The 18,187-nt window shown below is 46.8% G+C and overlaps 1 protein-coding gene across 7 annotated transcripts in view; it reads left to right on the top strand.

Annotated features, from left to right (window-relative positions):
• EVL (Enah/Vasp-like) overlaps positions 1 to 18,187 on the top strand; it is a 146,042-nt gene that overhangs the window by 50,651 nt on the left and 77,204 nt on the right. Inside the window, exon 1 of one of the 7 annotated variants that reach the window (XM_040557556.1) lies at positions 3,863 to 3,963. The exons of the other annotated variants lie outside the window; for them this stretch is intronic. Within the exon in view, the coding sequence (XP_040413490.1) occupies positions 3,878 to 3,963 (86 nt within the window). The 5' untranslated portion in view covers positions 3,863 to 3,877. Of the gene's footprint in view, positions 1 to 3,862; positions 3,964 to 18,187 lie in introns of those variants that run through there. 7 annotated transcript variants of the gene reach the window in all.

Genomic DNA, 18,187 nt, shown 5'->3' with positions numbered 1-18,187 from the left:
CTTTGAAAATGTTAGTAGCTCTTAATTGTCAAGGAAATGCATCTGATTTTTTTTCTCCCCTGGAAACATGGCTTCTTATCTCTTGTGGCCCCCTTAATTTCTGTTCTTAGTGCAATGACATTCCTGAGGTTACGCCCAAGATGAATTTATCTCTGTGTATGCTAAGTTATTTATCCATGGAAATACAGGGGGAGTCAAAATCTGGCTGCTGCTGCGGCTGTGCACGTGCTAGAAAATCTGCTGGCAGGAAGGGCAGCACGTGGCGAGTAGTTGCCCTGATTCTGTCTTTCCCAGAAAGTCAGGGAGATGGAGCCAGCCCCGAATCCCCTGAGCTGGCAGCACTGACCGTGAGGCACGTCTGCAGCACGCAGCACCCCTCGTAATGCCAGTCCCTCACCCACCTGGTTTTATGCACAGTATTTCAGTGGAAATGCAACTCTTCTAAATACACCTTTGCTGCTACACTAAATGCCATTTTTGCTGTAATTTTTCTCCCTTTATGTAGCCCAACGTTGTACAAACCAGCCACGCCGATGCTGTGACCAGGCAAGCAGAGACCCGCTCCGCGTAGCTATAGGAACAGAAACGTGCGCGAGTCCCTCTGACACCCATCTGCTAACTTGAGAGCTGCTCAAGGGGCATATCTTCACCCAGTGAGCTGATGAAAATTGCCTTCCTCTTTCTCTGCTTCCCTCAGCAGTTGCTCGCTGTGGATTTTTTATATTTCTTTCTCCAGCAATGGTCTGCAACCTTGAATTGTGCTAATAACACACGTCAGATTGATGGGCGTGCCACGTGGGGTGGGTAGCAGGGGTGCCGTAGTGCAGCCAGCATCCTCCTCGTGGAGATTACAGCCATCAATTTCCATCTGCTGTGAGCATCTACGACATGATTCCTGGGTACGGGAACATCAGTCGGTTCCCAAGGCTGCGCAGATTTCCGTTTGGCAACCATCCCTCCACGCCCAGCATCAGTGCAATAAGGGCATCAGCAGCAGGTAATCTGATTCAGCTCCGTAACAGGAGGGCCTGAAATTACATATTTTCCTCTACCACATTACATTGGTACCCACATCTGTACCTCCTGAGACTTTATGGATACCTTATAGTTTTCGGTCCAACAACACGGTCTTGTCTTCTGTTGGCTAATCAGAAGTGTTATTATTCAGTACTTTCTTTATTCTTTAGAAAAAAAAAATGTTTCAAACCTTAATGAAACTTGGTGTGAGCCAAGCCTGGAATTTCAGGAGGACAATGCAAGGAGCTGATGATCCCTTTGCAGAGCAGTGGCTGACAGCCTCAGCAGCTGTGAAGCAACATCTCTTCTTGGCACAGCAAGCTCAGCAGCACGTACAAAATTTACTGCTGGTCTTGGAGGCCTCCTGACAACCTGGCCTATGCCTTGTTCTCACCCCTCTGCTCCCTGCTGCCACCCTGCACCCTGTCTGGTGGCACCAGTCCCTTCCACACAGTCCCAAGTGCTGGTGGCTCTGCTCCGGCAGGTGACAGTCCTGGCCCAGCCCTGCTAGCGGTTGTGGGGGTGATATTGTTCACAGGGAAGGGGGAACCCCTGGATGAAGCAGCTGGGACTGTGGAGTTGAGGCTGATACCCTACAGGCTGCAAACCCATCCGGGGGGCAGCGGTAACCCAGCAGCGTGGAGGCGAACCTTGCAAGGGCTCTGCGAGCACTCGTTCCCAGGATGTTTCTAAACAGCCTCTGTGCTTACTCCAGAAACCACGACTGTAACACTTGGAAGAAGTAGAAAGGCTTAATGAGACCAAATGTGTTTGTTAACAGTAATTCGCAGCAGGCCCCGTGGCTGAGAGTGCCAGCTGCCATGGTCTTCAACGCCTGCATTCAGCCACGCTAAAAGCAGCAGCAGTATTGGCTCTGGAGGAGCCTCCTGCTCCCTCCTATTGTCTGGAGAAATAAATCGCTTATAGTAGTGCCTGGAAACCACGTGCCAGTCGCATGATTAGCAGATGAAGAGGAGACGGAGTACAAATGCGTACAATGAATTTACAAAACGCTCTCACTCGGATAGTGAAGTCATTTGGGGCTTCTGTCAATAAAGGGCTGGCTCCTCCCTGTTGCCTTCCGGGTGGAGGTTTGTCCCTGCAGGGACTGAGTAAAGCACCATCGCATCAGATGCTGACTTACACCACCTGGCTTGTGCAAGTGCCAGCAGCAATACTGGGAAATAGCATTCATTTTGTTTTACCCGATACGTTCTGGTTCCACCGGGGTTGCAAGTGTTCTAGGACAAATATAGCTTGTTTCTTTGGTAGCTCTGAGCCTGCTGTGACACAGCTGCCTTCCTGCTGGTGCTGTGTGTGACAGAAAGGCAGAGGCATCTTCTGTGCTACGGCAGATCTGACTGGTGAAGTGTGCGTGGTGAGTTTTGGATTTTGAATGCCATTTTAATGTGATCTAAATCAGAATCATTTAGGTTGGAGAAGACCTTCAAGATCATCAAGGCCATCCATCAAGCTGACCTACTGAGTCCCATCGCTAAACCATGTCCCCATATCCACACGTCTCCTAAATACCTCTGGGCGTGGGGACTCCACCCTTCCCTGCGCAGCCTCTTCCAGTGCTTGGCCACCCTCTTCCTAACATCCAAACAGGATATTCTTCCTAATAGCCAATCTAAACCTCCCCTGCTGCAACTTGAGACTGCTGATTTTGTAAACCAAAGGGCAAGGATGAGGTGTTTTCACTTAAATGTCCTCGCTGAAGTGTGTGTGATGGCGTTACATGGGCCAACTCTGTCCTCTCCCAGGGTGCTCCTTGGAAATACTCAGGGAATGAGTTTACACCATCCTCAGTTTCTGGGTTACAGTGTTCGCTTGCAACCTTCCTCAAAAATCTTCTCTCTGTTGAAGCAAAACCCATTGTTGCTTTTGGCCCCTTCTCCAAAGACATGTCCTCAGTGTACCAGCAGACCTTTCTCTGCAAGCAGGAGATGAGTGGCTCCTAGGACAGCAGTGGGAGCTTTGCATTTCTGGATTTGTCCTTCCTGGGTAGTTTCTTATGCAGGCCAGTAGCTGCCCTTTAATCCTGATGTAGCTACGTGGCTTAGCTCCCTCTCTCACGCAGTACTAACTGCAAACCATCCGCTGTGGCCATGGTCTCGTTGCTCCATGTGTATTTCTACCTTTTCCTCTAATGTTCGTGGGAACTGCCTGTTGTGCCCCAGTTTATGTTCAAATGCTAATTTTTGGAGCAGAGAATTGTAGGGAGTGGAAGGGTACGTCCTTGCAAAGTGCCAATGGAAATGAGAAAAAAACCTCCTATAAGATCAATGGATTTCTGTCAGTGTAAAACAAATTTGAATCTCCATCCTTCCTTTGCATTCCTCTGTCTTTTTCCCCAAGGTATTTTAAACAGCAGAACTGCTGCTGGAAAGCACTGTCCTGGCGTGGAAATGGCTTTCTGTGGCTGCTTACAGTTACTCTGGAGATCGATAGGGTATCGCAGCACTTGGGCAGCAGAGTGAATGACACGGACTTAACTTTCCCTCCCTGCACGGATGTATTGTACCGTGGCCCTGTTTCTTCCTTATACCTGAGTGTAATTTCAGGCTTGATATTTCATAGAATCAAGAAGTATTACCTGATCATCAACTAACAAGGTACAGATTTTAGAGTACTGAACCAACCCAAACCTTTCCGTCTGCTTGGAGGGGTGTCTCCTGATTGACGCTACACTTGCAGGCTCACAGATCCCTTCACCATAACGTGTTTTAAGATTATCTCATTACCCTTCATGTACATCTATCTGTGTGCTGTTTGGAGCTCCATATGGGTGGCAGATGAGCTTCACGTGCCTCCCCTCAGCAGTCTTCTCAGAGCAGTGCCGGCCATGTGAGAAGCCATGCAAAGGAAAGTGCTACAGTCTGAAAAAACGGGGAAACAGATTAAAACCATCAGCAAAGGAACAGGAGGTGTTTGCTGCTATGGGTAAGCAAAATAGACAGCACCGTGGTTTCGCATGTTATCGTATTCTCTAATTCAGCTTAATGATTCAATTACCCACTCGCAGAAATTAATTACAAACCAGGCTCAGGAAGTGCCCGGGATGGGTTGTGTTGAGCAGCCTGTGGTGGGATGTGATGTGTGGGGTTGAGCATCCTCCAGCGCTGGGCTTGCAGGGCTTCTTTCCTCGGGATGCCAGGGGTGGGAATGGAGAGCCTGGGTCTTGGACCGCAGTATGGCACACTGTCACTGCTGTCCTTCACCTTCTGCTTTGCCTTGGGTAGAAGCGGGCTTGAGAACATCCCTTGGTGGGGAACAAATCTGAGAGGGGCCTGGAGCTAATTGAGGCAGAGCGTTAAGGGCTCTCAGTCCTTGTAGGGTACTTTGGAGCAGGGAAGAGAGGATTTACTGCAGGGATTTTGATCTGTAAAACGTGAAGTGCCTGTCTGTAGCAATGGTGCAGTTCATCATGTTGTGGGAATATGATGGAACGGCTCAGAGGAAAATTAAAACTCACTTCGTGTGTTTATAAATGAAAAGAGGTATCTGTTTTCATGCTTAGGTGAACTTGACACGTACAAATGTATGAACCACGGTCTCTGGTGATTATTATTATTTTAATAATAAATGAAAAACCCAGAGAGAGTATAAACTGCTTGCATTTCTTCATGGCAAAACTGGATTACATACAGTTTGGAAGGAAATACCATGCCCGGCAGAATAAAACTGAAAAATTGTCTGTTAATCTTTCAGCATTAGCACTGACTGAGGTTGGCTTTTTAATTTTTTTTTTTTCTGATTTGAGGTTTGTTTATTGTTATCAGTAAAAGGAGCTAAGCATTGCATTGATCGTTTGAATATTTCGAGGCTGTATCGTGCACCGCCACGAGCGCTGTGATCTTTAGAGGCACTGACAGCTTTCCCTCTGGCTGTTGGCATGTCTGCTTTGTGCAACACAAATGTCAACATCGCCGCCCCTCTAATTAGAGCACTGGGTCAAACAGCCGCTTTGTCTGTAGAGGAACCTGGGCCATTAGCCGTGTGAAGAAGAAGTCCTTTTGTTAGACTTGATTTATTTGTTCAAGTTTGTTTTGTCCTCTGACAACCTACAAACACTGATTTTCAGAGTGGGATATTTTTGCCGGCTGCACAAAGGGAAATACAAATACAGCCCGTTCAGCCCTCTGCCTGTGCTGCAAACACAAACCTCCCCCAAATACGTGTTCCCAGGCACAGTTTACATGATAATAGTGTTGTAAGCTGTAGAAGCTTACGAAGGTAGGGAAATGTAGTGCTGTCCCTTAGAGCCGTTTTCTGTTAGCTGATGCAAGACGGAATTGCCATCATCTTCCTCATTTGTGTGCTCTACTGAAGGCACCAGTTTGGTTTTGCCTTTTCTGATTTGTTTTTAAGTATAATTTAGCATAATTTCCATAATGCTAGGTCTTCCTTTTAAGACCAAGAAACCAGTGGTGCCCGTCTTGAATGTCTGAAAGATGTGATTGCTATTTACAGTTCATCCCGTTTGTTTTTCTGACAATGTCTTTGATTGCCTCTCTCAACGCCCTACACATCTTGCTAACTGCAGTTGCCTGTGGCATTATGGAAATAGACCGAAAGTTATTTTAACTAGACGTTGGTGTTAGCATGTGAGTATTTTTGATTTCTGTCATTTTGGGTTTTGGTTGGTAAGTAGTTGGTGAGTCTTCGGTGGAAATTCTCCGATTTCAGAGCTGCAGGGATTTTCCTCAGGGTAAGTAATAGTCGAGTGAGCTAACCCAGGCAGGAGCTACTGGGTGCTCTTTAACCTCACTAGCTCTTCCCATGGAAGGAGAGGGCCAGCAGTCAACAGGAGGTCCCAGCCATGTTTCTTCTGAAAAGAAAAGCACTTTGGGGAACAGGGCCTGGGACAGGCTGACAGTGCATGGCTTGGGTCTGGGTTCTGTGTTTTATGCTCTCGTTAGTCTTTCGCGTAACGAGAAAGCCTTTGGCTTCCTTTGGCTTCCTTTCTCCTGTCCCTTTTCCCCTTCCCTACAATAACGTGTGCCGCCACATAGGTCAGGGTGGGTGCAGGTAGCTTCTTGCAGATGATCCGCTCATTCACCTGTACCCTGCAGCAAACCTGAAGCACGTGGAGAGCACAAAGGCTAATAATTTGTCATCCTTCCTCTAACCTGTCCTGGGCCATGTGCTTTGTCTCTCCCAGGGTTATCTGGGAAGGGAAACCAGATCCTGAACACCCCTGCAAGATGCTGAAAGATGGTTTTTTTTTTTTTTTTTTTTTTTACTAGTGGGGAAAAGCTCCTCACAGTTTACATGTGCTGGCACTGGGGAGCTGAAGGTCCTGCAGAGGGGAAGTTTCCCGTTTGTTGGAGGAGCTATGCTTTACTGCCATGTTTGGATTTGTTGTTTTTTTTTTATGTTTGCTCAGTGACTGTCATTCTACAGAAAATTAAAGCTGTTTATTCCGCCATACAGAAGCTGCATTTGCAGCTTTATGCTGCCCTTCTCTGAAGAGACAGCGCTGCTTCTGCCAAATCAGCTGCAGCTGATCTGTGACCTGCAGGCTGCTCTTCGGTAGGCTGGCATTAAACCACGCGACACACTTCCAACATAAACGTTGCTCCTATACAGAAGTTCAGACTTATGAGAATATCAAGTGCCAAGTCTCCCTTGGATTTTCTTTAGAAATCCCAGTCTTGCCACTAAAAAAATGGAACAACAACTGAATTGGGCTTAATTTATTTTTCTTACTGCAATGCAGGTCTATCTGTTGATGCCTATTTCAATTAAGTTTTCTACTTCCTATTGAATATAAGTGGAAGAACTAAGGTTTATTATTTCATTATTTTTTTCACAATAAGAATATCCTTTCATGTGCACACAAATACAGTAAATGAAAGGAATAAAATAATTTTTGGCTGTTGTGTGTAAGGCTTATATGAAGGACATACCTTACATGAAGGATGTGCAAGAGTATAGCCAGTTTCTTAGTTTGCATAAATATTTTTGTTCATATTGTCTTGGTTACAAGGAAAGCCCATGGGCTGCTTTGGCTCTTGATCAAGTGATGCTCCTTGTGCCCAGCTGCATTGGCCGGTACGTTTAGGACTGAGCCGGGGAGCTGTGCTGTTCTGGGAACATCAGTCTCTGCAGCTCACACTGAAGTTAGCAGTGCTGCCCACACAGGCTGGACCCCGGTTATTTGCTGGTGCCCCTCGGAGCAGGAGGCATGGCAGCCTCTGCCTGCAGCGCAGGCTCTCACAGTGCTCCATGCAGTGCATCTCAGGGCACGCTTCGCTGCACAGTGCTACCTTCGTTCTAATGAGCTGGGTGCTCGTTAGAGCGTCACGGTTATAAACAGCCACAGTTTTGCTTGAGGAACACTGATACTTGTCTGGTACCTGGAAACTAGCCTTACCTCAAGGCACGTTATGTCAAAATATAAGTGATGGTGCTTATTTGTGACATTTGAAGGGGATGATATAATTGTGAATGTTTGTTAATATATAGATGAAGAAAATGAAGGAAAATCTAGGTCTACAATCCTCCCCTCATATTCCTACTGCTCAGACATCCCTGTTTGCTTGGCTCTCTGGTGTCATGGCCCATACCGGGGGACTCCCCCCAGGTCCCCCGTGCTGTGTGTGTGCACGTACCACTGCGTGAGCCTTATTTTGCTGTTGTCAGAGGGGTTTCTATGAAACACTTCCGTGCCTTGAGAATCCGAAGTCAGAGCTGGGCAGCAGTGAGCCTGACAGTGTGCAGAGGTGTGGATGAGGATCAGCGGTACCTGCCTCAGATGTACCACAGACCAGGAGGGAGCTAGAGAGAAGCCAAGACGTAGAAAACATCATGTATCAGCAGGCTTTATTCTTGTTTTCATTTTTAAAATGGTGTGAATGTAGTCTAAGTGGCAGTGAAAGTGAGAGACGGAGCAATGAGGCACATGGCACACCAGTCAATAGCTGTTGTTTTTTTTTCTGTTTTCCTTTCATTGTGAGGGAGCAAGGAGGAGTTGTTTAAATGCCCATGAAACCAACTTTTCTTTCTCTGTCTTTGTAATAATATTCCCGGGATGTGTTCTTTGGTCACTAAGTGACCAGCAGCGCTGTACAGGTGACAGTCAGGAGAGCAGAAGGCACTGAAGGCAGTAGAGGTGGCACAGTGGCATTTGGAAATTCCCTGTAGTCCCGAGGAGCCAAACGCCTCCATCTAGAAAAGGCACGGGGCAGGGATGGGAAACTAGAAAACAATAAAGAGTCCACGAGCTGTGTAACACCAGGCTGGAAGCTGGAAACCGTTCCCTGCCCAGGCTACAAAATCCTCAGTGAGCAGGGGAGTTTTGTTTTCACTCATCACGTATTTCACAGGAGCGCTCCCCAAATCCACGGTCTGATGTCCAGCTGTGGTTGCATTATTAAGTAAATAAGGACCATTGTCTGGGTGTTGGAGGCCAGTCATCCCGAGCAGAAAGAGATGAGACAGGCAAGAAAAGCAGAAATATTGCAGAGAAAAGGCTCATGGCAAGAATGCAGACAGCACTTAGAGAAAGGGTTCTTTGAAACTAATGCTCCCTAACCCAGATCCTCCGCCTGTCACGGGCACGCAGGCTGGATCTGAAAAGGGGTCCTGGAGGTCAGTGTTTTATCCATTAAGCTGTAACTGCCTAACCTGAACACGCAGCCCTAGAGACGACTCAGGGCCCTGCCTGGTCTGCACGCTGTGTGCACTTGGGGGAGCTGGTTTCAGCCGAGCAAACAGCGCGGTGATGCTGCCCAGCTGGGCACGCACCGACTGGGAGGTCACCGAGAGACCCCGCTGCGAGATCACCGGGGCTTCTGCCAGGGTCTGCGCTCGGGGAGCTTCAAAAGTCTTTTTTTTTACTTAACAAATTAATCATAATAGAGCTTTGGGTGCTGATTTCCCCATCCCTCTTGGGATTGGGATGATGACTGCTGCACCTCGACGAGGAATGTGCCTTTTGATCCCACCCGTGGCTGGTAGCAGAGAGGCTGGGCTGCCTTCCCTACCTCTGCCACGGGGAAGCCGTGGTGCAGGTGGCACCTCGCTCCAGCCCAGGGACCCCCAGCCACCTCCTCTGAGCCCTCCTGAAGGTGTTACCTGGGGAGGTGGTGGGGCTTTGGGAGTCAGTCGTCCTCCAAGAGGCCCTACCAGCAAAGCAAAGTACTGCTGTAACTCTCCTCATTCTCTGCCTTCACCTCTCCTTTCTGCAGTTTGTTGACTTGTGAGTGATTTTCAGTTCTCCTTTTTAGTTTTTTTTTTTCTTTTTTCTCAAAACACTGTGTCAGTTATGCAAAGGAACAGCTCTAAACATTTCCGTGCTGCTATAATAAAAACAGCGTGTTATTGTGAAAGGCACATCTCAACATCACGGGCTGGGTGACACCCCCGTCCCTATAATGGCTCAAGGGCTAAACTTTTATCTTTAACTCTGAGTGGGAGAGGTTATCTTCTGACAAGTCTGTCTGAAGTGCTGACAAACAAGCTATGTGTTTCAGGCAGTAAAAAATACCAGAGACCTATAAAGTTATACTTTTGAAATAAGCCTGTAATTCCTGGTAGGAAGGAGGGAACAGGGCAGGCAACGTAGGAGCTATAAGGAATTTACACCCTGCCTGTAACTGTGTTTGCTGCCATTTACCCAGTGTGGATTTGAAGTCAAAGGAATTTATATGGTCTTCTTTACAGCTCAGCACCACAGACTAGCTGAGTCTTTCATTTCCCATGGCTATTCAGAGGTGATTTTGGTTTTTTATTCTTCTTAATCAAAGTTAACTTGGGGAAGACTCATTTCATCCCCCTTCTTTTTAAATCATGATAATTTTCCACATTGGCAGAAGGACTTTTAAATTCCTAGTGTGCAATTTGGGAAATTTAACTGAAAATTGCTTTGCCTTAGGTTCTTGATTATTTTTTTCCTCAGCAATTTTCCTGTCATGATGCATTTCACTCTGCTGGACACTGTAGCTCAGCAGAAATAAGGGATGCTGCTTCACCAAACTGTGGCATTTTGCTGGACCCGTTTCCTCTGGGGCCTTAGGTATAGGGTCTGTGTTCATTGCCCTAGAAGACGACAAATGTCTCCCAAGTAGGGTGTGGGCACCCAATGGGCTGCACAAGACAATCCACCGGTGTATGGGAAGGAAGTATTAGACCTTTGGTAGTACACGTATGTAGTTTATAAATAAATACGTATTGGTGGTGCGTGCTCAGAAATTTTTAGTGATAGAGGTGTGCATTCGAAAATGTTTGCAGATCACTAACCTAGTGACTTTTTAGCTCAGCTTGTAAGAACTGCGGAAGGATCTTGGTCAACTCTGATTTGTAAAAGTTGTCACAAGCCACAGCAACTTCTTCCCCGTGTTGTGAACACAGGGAATTTCATGACAGCTCCAAAGCCTGCAACATTGATGATGATCCTTCGTGGTCCAAATGCATCCTTTATGATAGCTTTCCAACCTTTTTGTGCCTTCAGGTTCTGTTGTTACCGGGGATTGCTTTCATAAGATTTAATGAAATCAGCAACAGGGTACGTGTAGCCAAAATGCTTAAATTTCCCGCCTGACGTGCTTTTGCTAAAAGGTTGGTCCAGGGTACTGTTACATATAAACATCCATGGTGAAATGAGGTAAGGGTGGGTTTTGGGGAGGAAGGGTACACATCATGGGTAAACAGGAATACTTCTGCCATCACGGGAAGTAGTCCCTGATGTCCTCTTCGGTGTCTTGTGCATTGCAAACAACGTGCAGCTTTGATTTAGAAAAATAGATAGTCATCTTGCAAAATCCCAAACGTTGCATGCAAAGAAGTCTGGGGAGCAAATGTGCTCAGGGATCCTGTTTCAGTTTTGGCACTCATCAAATATTTTTATCTGCCAGGCAATGGGGACAAATCTGGGCCAAGAAATAATGGAAGGAGGGAAGGGCTTGGGGGGAGGGCTGCCAGGATCATTTTTGTTTTTGTCAAGTACTGTCAGTAGTTTTGGACAAGGGATTCGCTTATAGCACATCTCCATTCGCTATCTCTCCTTGTGTTTTTTACTAAAAATAATCTGAAAATGGTTCTTATTGTGAAATTTAGTAAATAAAATACATCTGATTCCAGCATGCAATACAGAGATATGTGAGTACAGCTTGCTTACACTGGGTGTTGGTTTACACCCACCTTGAAGATGGCCGTCCATTTCCCAGGAGGGGAAGCTGCAAACGACCAGGTAATGTGCACTGTTCCTCTAAATGAAGATCCTTAGTCTAAATACACACCATGACTCAGTTTGACAGACTTTGTGCCCAGGTGTAATCTGTCATTCTTCCTAGCTGAAGCACATCCAAAAACATTGAGGCCACTTTCATTGCCCATCAGTATCAGGGTGAGCATTGGATTAAGGCGAGGCTTCAGCAGTCCAGTAGCATTTACCTTGTTTTACTGCTTGACCAGTGACACAGATGATAAAAAGGATGTTTCTGCTTCAGCTGAAATTGCTAACGGGAGTTTTTCCATCAGCTTCAGGAAGGATGGAGCAGGTATCAAGTCATGCAAAACTAGCTCAGTGTACTGTTAAATAAGGGATTATTGTAAGAGCTACTGTAAGAGATGCAAAAGGTGGGAGGAATATGGATGCTCTGCTGTTGTTACAGTAGAGAGCTTCCCTGTGCCTCTGCTCGGCAGTGCTTTACGTAGCAATGAAAGATTTGGTGGGCTGACGTGACGATGCTGCATGTGCCCATTCCTCACCTTCAGGACTTCTCCTGCAAGGTGAAGTTTCCCCGTGTCCAACATGCCCTATTCTGAGAAGCACAAATACCTCACTCAGCAAATGCCACTGGAGCACATCCTTCTTCCCTAGGCAGTAGGGAGCACCAGCTCCTGCAGCCACCCTGCAAAGCACAGCCCTCGCTGTGCTGTTGTGCTTTTGGCCTGGCTTTAAGGGGCAGTGTTGGTGGTTTAAAAAGTGCTTTCCCAATGCACATCAAATGTTCTTGGTCTGGCAAGACAACAATCAGGCAGGCACAGGGTTTCAGAGAACTGCAAGCAGTAAAAATAGAGTTAAGTGCCATTTCTGATCACTTTTTGTTTACTTCTTCAGTCTCTTTACCAGAAGGCAGCTGTTTTGCCATGCCTTCTCTTCACTCCAGTGTCCCTTATCTTCACACCTGCTAGGCTGAATCTCACAAAACCACGTGCCTCTAAAACACCTCCGATAAAAGTGCTTCCACTGGGTTGTGGTGCCCACAACACACTATAGGGCCGCCTGGCGATGCACATATCTTATCTGCACGGTGAGACGTGGTGTTTGAGTTACATGGCTTCGTGGTGAATAGCACTGAGAAGCAAAGAAGTGTTAGTGCTAGAAAGGAGCAAATGCAGATTTTGAGCAAGAAGCTACTCATCTCTTTGAGACAATTGTAAAGCTGGTATTTTCTGTTTCAAATCCCAAACCCAGGAATTTATGTGACTTCCCCATGGATTAGGAGCTATGAAAAATAATGCATGTAGTTCACATGACCGCTGATTACAGCTGCTGAAAAACTTGTAATTAACCTGTTTACGAAAGTAAAAGGAAAAATGCAAGCTGAAAGTGAAAACACATCTGCTGCGGAGCCAATGTTGGGAGATAACATATGCTTGGTGACATAAATAAGAGAATGTTTTTCAACTGACACCTTGAGTAAGTTTACATAGACATTCAGACCATTGCTAATGGCTCTTTAGAGCAAGGCCATTGCTTTGCTTTAACATAAAAACGTTATGTGTAAAAGCTGAGTACACCTCTTGAAATCTGCAGGACAGAACAGGGTTTAAAATCATCTATGCTCTTCAATTCCCAGGCTCTGTTTGGAAAAGGCAGGAGATGCTGGGCCTCGTGTGAGGCTGCTGATGGGAGCAGGGACTTTGCTGCTGGAGCAGCTCTGGCTGGCGTGGCGGGCTGTAAGCGTGGAGCTGCCTCCTGCCTGCAGCGGGGAGGTGCCCGTGCTGGTGGCTGCAGGGAGGTTACTGACCTGGGAGGGGTAAAAGACACGGTCCTCTGCACCACTGGCAGGCATGAAACGACGTAGAAATGTTTGTTTAATAAGGACTGTAAAATGTCCCAGGCACTCAGGACTCTTAAGTGCTTTCATACTTTAATGGAATTTTTTTTTTCTGGCAAACTTTGATCATATTAAATAAATTTCTCATGATATCATAATGCTCCATTTGTTATAAATGTGCTGATTTGCGGATGTGCAATTAGCTGACTCAAGCAAAAAAGCACTATAGATATCCCGTGTGTGAAGTGGCAGTTTATTTCTCTCCATCTGGTCTATAACTTGTTCCATGCTGCTTAACGTGGGGTCTGGGCGTACTGCCCATTGCTCATCGCCTTTTATAGAGAAGAAAATTGAAGGCAGCCACAGAGTTAATTCTTTGCAATGTGGTTATTTCCTTCATGCAATACCTAAGGTGTTCTCATCAGGCAAATTAGGCAGTCCCCTTGTGAGCAGGTGAGTCCTGAATGTTCCCTCTGCAGAGCAGGGGGAAGGAGATGAAATTATCTTAGAAAAGGGCACTGTGTGACTGAGTCAGGGTCATCCCAGAAAGAAAAAATATGGGTCCCCATAGCTCACATGACTAAGGTCCTTTAAAAGATCAGATATGTGGTGTTGGTTTTTGTTGTCCTTCCCTTCCCTTCCCTTCCCTTCCCTTCCCTTCCCTTCCCTTCCCTTCCCATCCCCTTCCCTTCCCTTCCCTTCCCTTCCCTTCCCTTCCCTTCCCTTCCCTTCCCTTCCCTTCCCTTCCCTTCCCTTCCCTTCCCTTCCCTTCCCTTCCCTTCCCTTCCCTTCCCTTCCCTTCCCTTCCCTTCCCTTCCCTTCCCTTCCCTTCCCTTCCCTTCCCTTCTTTATCACTGCTTGGATGGATCTTTATCGAGGGCTAGGTCTTGTCCCTTCTGAGTCCATGGCCAAACTTCCTTGGCCTCAGTGATGGGATTACATCCTAAGCTAGTAGCCTTGAGAAGACTTTCATTCATAAAAAATGCTCAGTGCACGAATAATTGTTTTGCTGTCACAATAGAAGTTAGCACCTTACTTCATTGCACATTTTTTACCCCTGTAATACAAAATAAGTATCTTCTACTCTCTTTAGTATCTCTTCTGGTTCTTCAAAATGAGTGAAGAGTGTGAAAATAGAGGTTTTAGAGATTAATAGCATTTGTTAACATACAGGGTTAAACTTTTTGAGGACAAAGATATTTTTTTTGTCTCATCAGCACATTTAGCAGTTGCAAATCCCAGTGTATGAGGAAATGTCACATTCAAAAACTATTAGCAGCTGTAAAATTAGTTTTGCAAATCTGAGTGTATTGCTGCATATTTTATCTGCTGCTATTTATCATTTCTACATATATTCATGCAATTTTCTTGTAGTTTATGAAATTTGGGTGTGCGGTTTCAGCGTGAGCTTTCAGATTTCTTAATGATGAACTTATTAAATGAAATGGGATTGCCATATGCAACTTCTGCTTTTTTTGCATGATAATGAGCTGCCTTATTGGAGTAACACTGAATTAAAAACAAGAGATATATATGTATGAAAAGTTCTTTGGAAGGTGTGAAATATGTGTTTATTAAGAACAAATATTTTTATCACGTCTGCCTTCAAATAGCTTTTAGATGGTTATGACTGTAATAGGCTTTCTCGAGTATACAGCCAAGCGTAGTATATCCCACGGTGTGTCTTCTTTTCATTCGTAAAAAATGAGCTGGGTTTTTCGTTTGGCTGTGAGTCATTTTGAGGCAGAGACACTCACCTTTCTGTATGCAGACTGTAGCTCCAAGAACTGAAAACACATAACGTTATTGTCACATGCCACTGCCTTTGGTAACGGAGCTCTCCAGAAGGAAGCGCACGCGGTATTTAGCCATCTTCGGCATATGAAAGCCAGCAGACGTGCCGCTCGAAAGCCTGTGGGAATATTCGCATAACTGCAGCTAAAGCCTTGCTTCTGTGTTCAGGAATCCTCTTCTTCTCACCCAGATCTCAACACATGACTGAAATAATCTGTTTATCCAGCATCCAGTCCTTCGTGGGGACCGGATGGAAACCAGCTACTGGGTCCTGTTTGGCATTCCTATTTGCCGTCCCAGAGCGCCGTTTCCTTCTAAGCGCTCTTTCTCGTCCGAGGCATTTTAGCAATGCCGACGGGTGATTAGAGGCGCTTCTGCTGGAATGCATGCCGTAGTGCTTAGTGAAATTAATTTGGCTTATGACAGGGCACTGAGAGGCAGAGCTGGGCTTTGTCCAGCTCGCTGTCATTGTTTCCTGGCGTGACTTTGGAGCTGTCCGCAGTGCCCTGCTCCTGGCCGTGCTTTGAGCACGCTCAGCGCCAGCAGAAGCTGGGGGACGCAAGGGTGGGGAGGGCTGGGAGTTTCCAGGTGTGCTTAGTGATGCTCGTGGTCAGGACAACCAAATCTTTGAAAGCAGATTATTCTAGGTCAGGAGCTAGCTGATGTTATTGTGTTGCCTGCAATTTCCACTTGCTTCAGCAGGAAAACTATTCTGACAACTAAATGCTGTCTTCTTCCCCAAAAATCAGTGACTGCATCTATCCCAGACACATTAAAGAGAAATAAAAATGATGCTCAGAGCTTTCCTTGGTCCATCATCCTGCACCCATCTGCCTAGTAGAATGGAGCAAGCATGGCCAGTCTGGGCAATTGAATTAGCAGTTTGAGGCCATAATTTATTTGGAGATGCATCTTTTAGCTTGTGTCAGAATCACAGAGCCACGGAATGGCTGAGGTTGGCAGGGCCTTGTGGAGGGCACCTGGTCCCACCCCTGCTCAAGCAGGGCCACCCAGAGCAGGCTGCCCAGGACCACGTCCAGGTGGCTTTTGGAGGAGGAGACTGCACAACCTACTCAGTCAGTCTGTGCCAGTGCTCCGTCACCTGCACAGTAAAGTGCTTCCTAGTGTTTAGATGTGTTCCAGTTTGAGCCCGCAGCCTCAGTACCTTCCCTGAAGAGCCTGGCTCTGTCCTCTTTGCACCCTCCCAGTGTATTTATATGCATGGATAAGATCTCCCCCAGCCTCCTCTTCTCCAGGCTGACCACCCCCAGCTCCCTCAGCCTGCCCTCACAGGAGAGGTGCTCCAGTCCCTTCAGCATCTTGGCAGCCCTCCACTGGACTCTGTCCAGTACGCCCAGGTCTCTCTCAACCTGCCGGCAGTACATTGCCTCATGCAGCCAAGAATCCCATCAGCCTTCTTAGCGGCAAGGGCACGTTGCTGACTCACGTTCATCTCGGTGCCAGCCAGGACCCCTGGGTCCTCTTTGCAGAGCTGCTCTCCAGCTGGGTGGCCCAGCACGTCCTGGTGCCTGGGGTTGTTCCTCCCCAGGTGCAGGGCGCTCGGCTTCTCCTTGTTGGACTTCGTGAGGTTCCTGCCATTCTTTTCTAATTCACGCAGTAAAGTACTGTTTACACGAACTCAGCAATAATAGTCTAAGCAATGTATGAGCTGTACAGAAAAAGTGCCAATTGACTCCAAGTAAAGCCAAGTTTTAAATTGATGAAAAACAGGAGTTTTTGAATGGGACAGAAGTGCTCAGAAACCTCAGTGCTCAGATCTCAAAGGAGAAAGGCAAAGTATCAGGTAAATGGCAGCCAAATAGAAATCTCAGTGAAAGTGATAATGTTTTGTTAAATAGAAAAAGACAGAGGAGAGGAGAGGAAAGAGAAGAGAAGAGAAGAGAAGAGAAGAGAAGAGAAGAGAAGAGAAGAGAAGAGAAGAGAAGAGAAGAGAAGAGAAAGAACCACAAAACAAAACCAAAAACAGCTGTAAAAAGCTCTTCTTGTATGTCAGTGATAACTTTTTCTTGTTGGGTTGCAACCTTCCCCTTCAGCTGAAAACCACCCCCCACACACACACCCCCTGTCATACGGAGATTTACTGCAGAGGGATGTGAAGCTGCCTTTCAGCGGGCAGTGCAGTAGCCATGGTGAGACTGAGCACATTTTCACCCCTATTTTAGCTGGGTGATGCCTCACTGGTAGTTTCCACATCTCTTCCAGGTGGACAGTGAAAGCATCTTTTATAATGGGAAAGCAGTGAACATAAAAGCACTCAGCTCCTCTGTTCAGGCAGAACCGTGCAGAAGCGTTTATGGTTCTGGTGGATCTCGCCCACAGATAGTCGAGCCTATCTGCTAGACCCGTCTGCTCCTGCTGTGTTAGGCAGGGATCTCAGGTTATTCACCCATGTGTGGCCCTCTGAAACTGCTGCCAGGACGTGGGGGATTTGTCGTCTCCTGGGGGACCGGTCTCCTCGTGGCTCTGGAGGATCTGAGCTGCCAGCAATCGAGTAGCCCCACGGGAGAATTATTTTCTTGAGCAATCACAGAATCATAGAATGTAGGTTAACAAGTGATACTGAGGTAAAGGACGGTGTTAATCCCCTTGTGAATGGCAATAACCAACTTCTGTCATAGCTGAAGAAATGCTTTTCTTCTGGTGTCTTCTGGCTCACCTGTATCTCCTTTCTCTTCCTTTCTGTGTGCTCTCCAGGCAAGGGTGCTTGTGCTGACCTGAGCTAAGGAGGAGCAGTTGGGAGACCTGAGTATCCAGTGTTCGTGTTCTGCAGTTGTTTGCCTTTTGTATTTGCATTTGTGCGTGTATTTGCATTGTGTAATCACAGATAGCAGCTGACGTATTTACACACGGTAAGAGAGCGCGTGAGCCCGCTGACAAAAAGCAGAAGTTCACGTGGAAATGGGGAGAAAACCCCAGCTTCTTCTACCTGCAACAAGAACACTGCAGGGCCCGTCCAGCTCTCCCTGCCCTTTGCCTTGCACTCGTTCTCCCTCTGCTGTTAATCTGCTCAGATCAGAACGCACCCATAGTCTGGGGCCACGCTGGGAAGGCTAGAGAGTGTTTGCAGGGTATCTGTGTTCACCAGTTTGCCATAGCAAGGAACGGGGAGAAAAAGGAAGCCAAGAAGAAGGATCTGCCTCAAAGACCTGCCACCTTTGAGAGGCAGCCCATCAAAACCGCTGCAGGTTTACCCTAGGAGAGGTAGTGCTCAAGTGTGAACTAGACTTCCCAGGACCTAAAATACTTTTATTTTTGCTGCAGAGCTGCAGAGCAGGTAAACCAGGGACTGCGGAGATAGCCAGGGGGGTGGAAGCTCCTGCAGGGCTGTCTTGCTGCAGACA

The sequence above is a fragment of the Cygnus olor genome, chromosome 5, assembly GCF_009769625.2.
Source record: "Cygnus olor isolate bCygOlo1 chromosome 5, bCygOlo1.pri.v2, whole genome shotgun sequence".
NCBI classification, from domain to species: domain Eukaryota; kingdom Metazoa; phylum Chordata; class Aves; order Anseriformes; family Anatidae; genus Cygnus; species Cygnus olor.
This window is presented reverse-complemented; position numbering and strand designations above follow the sequence as displayed.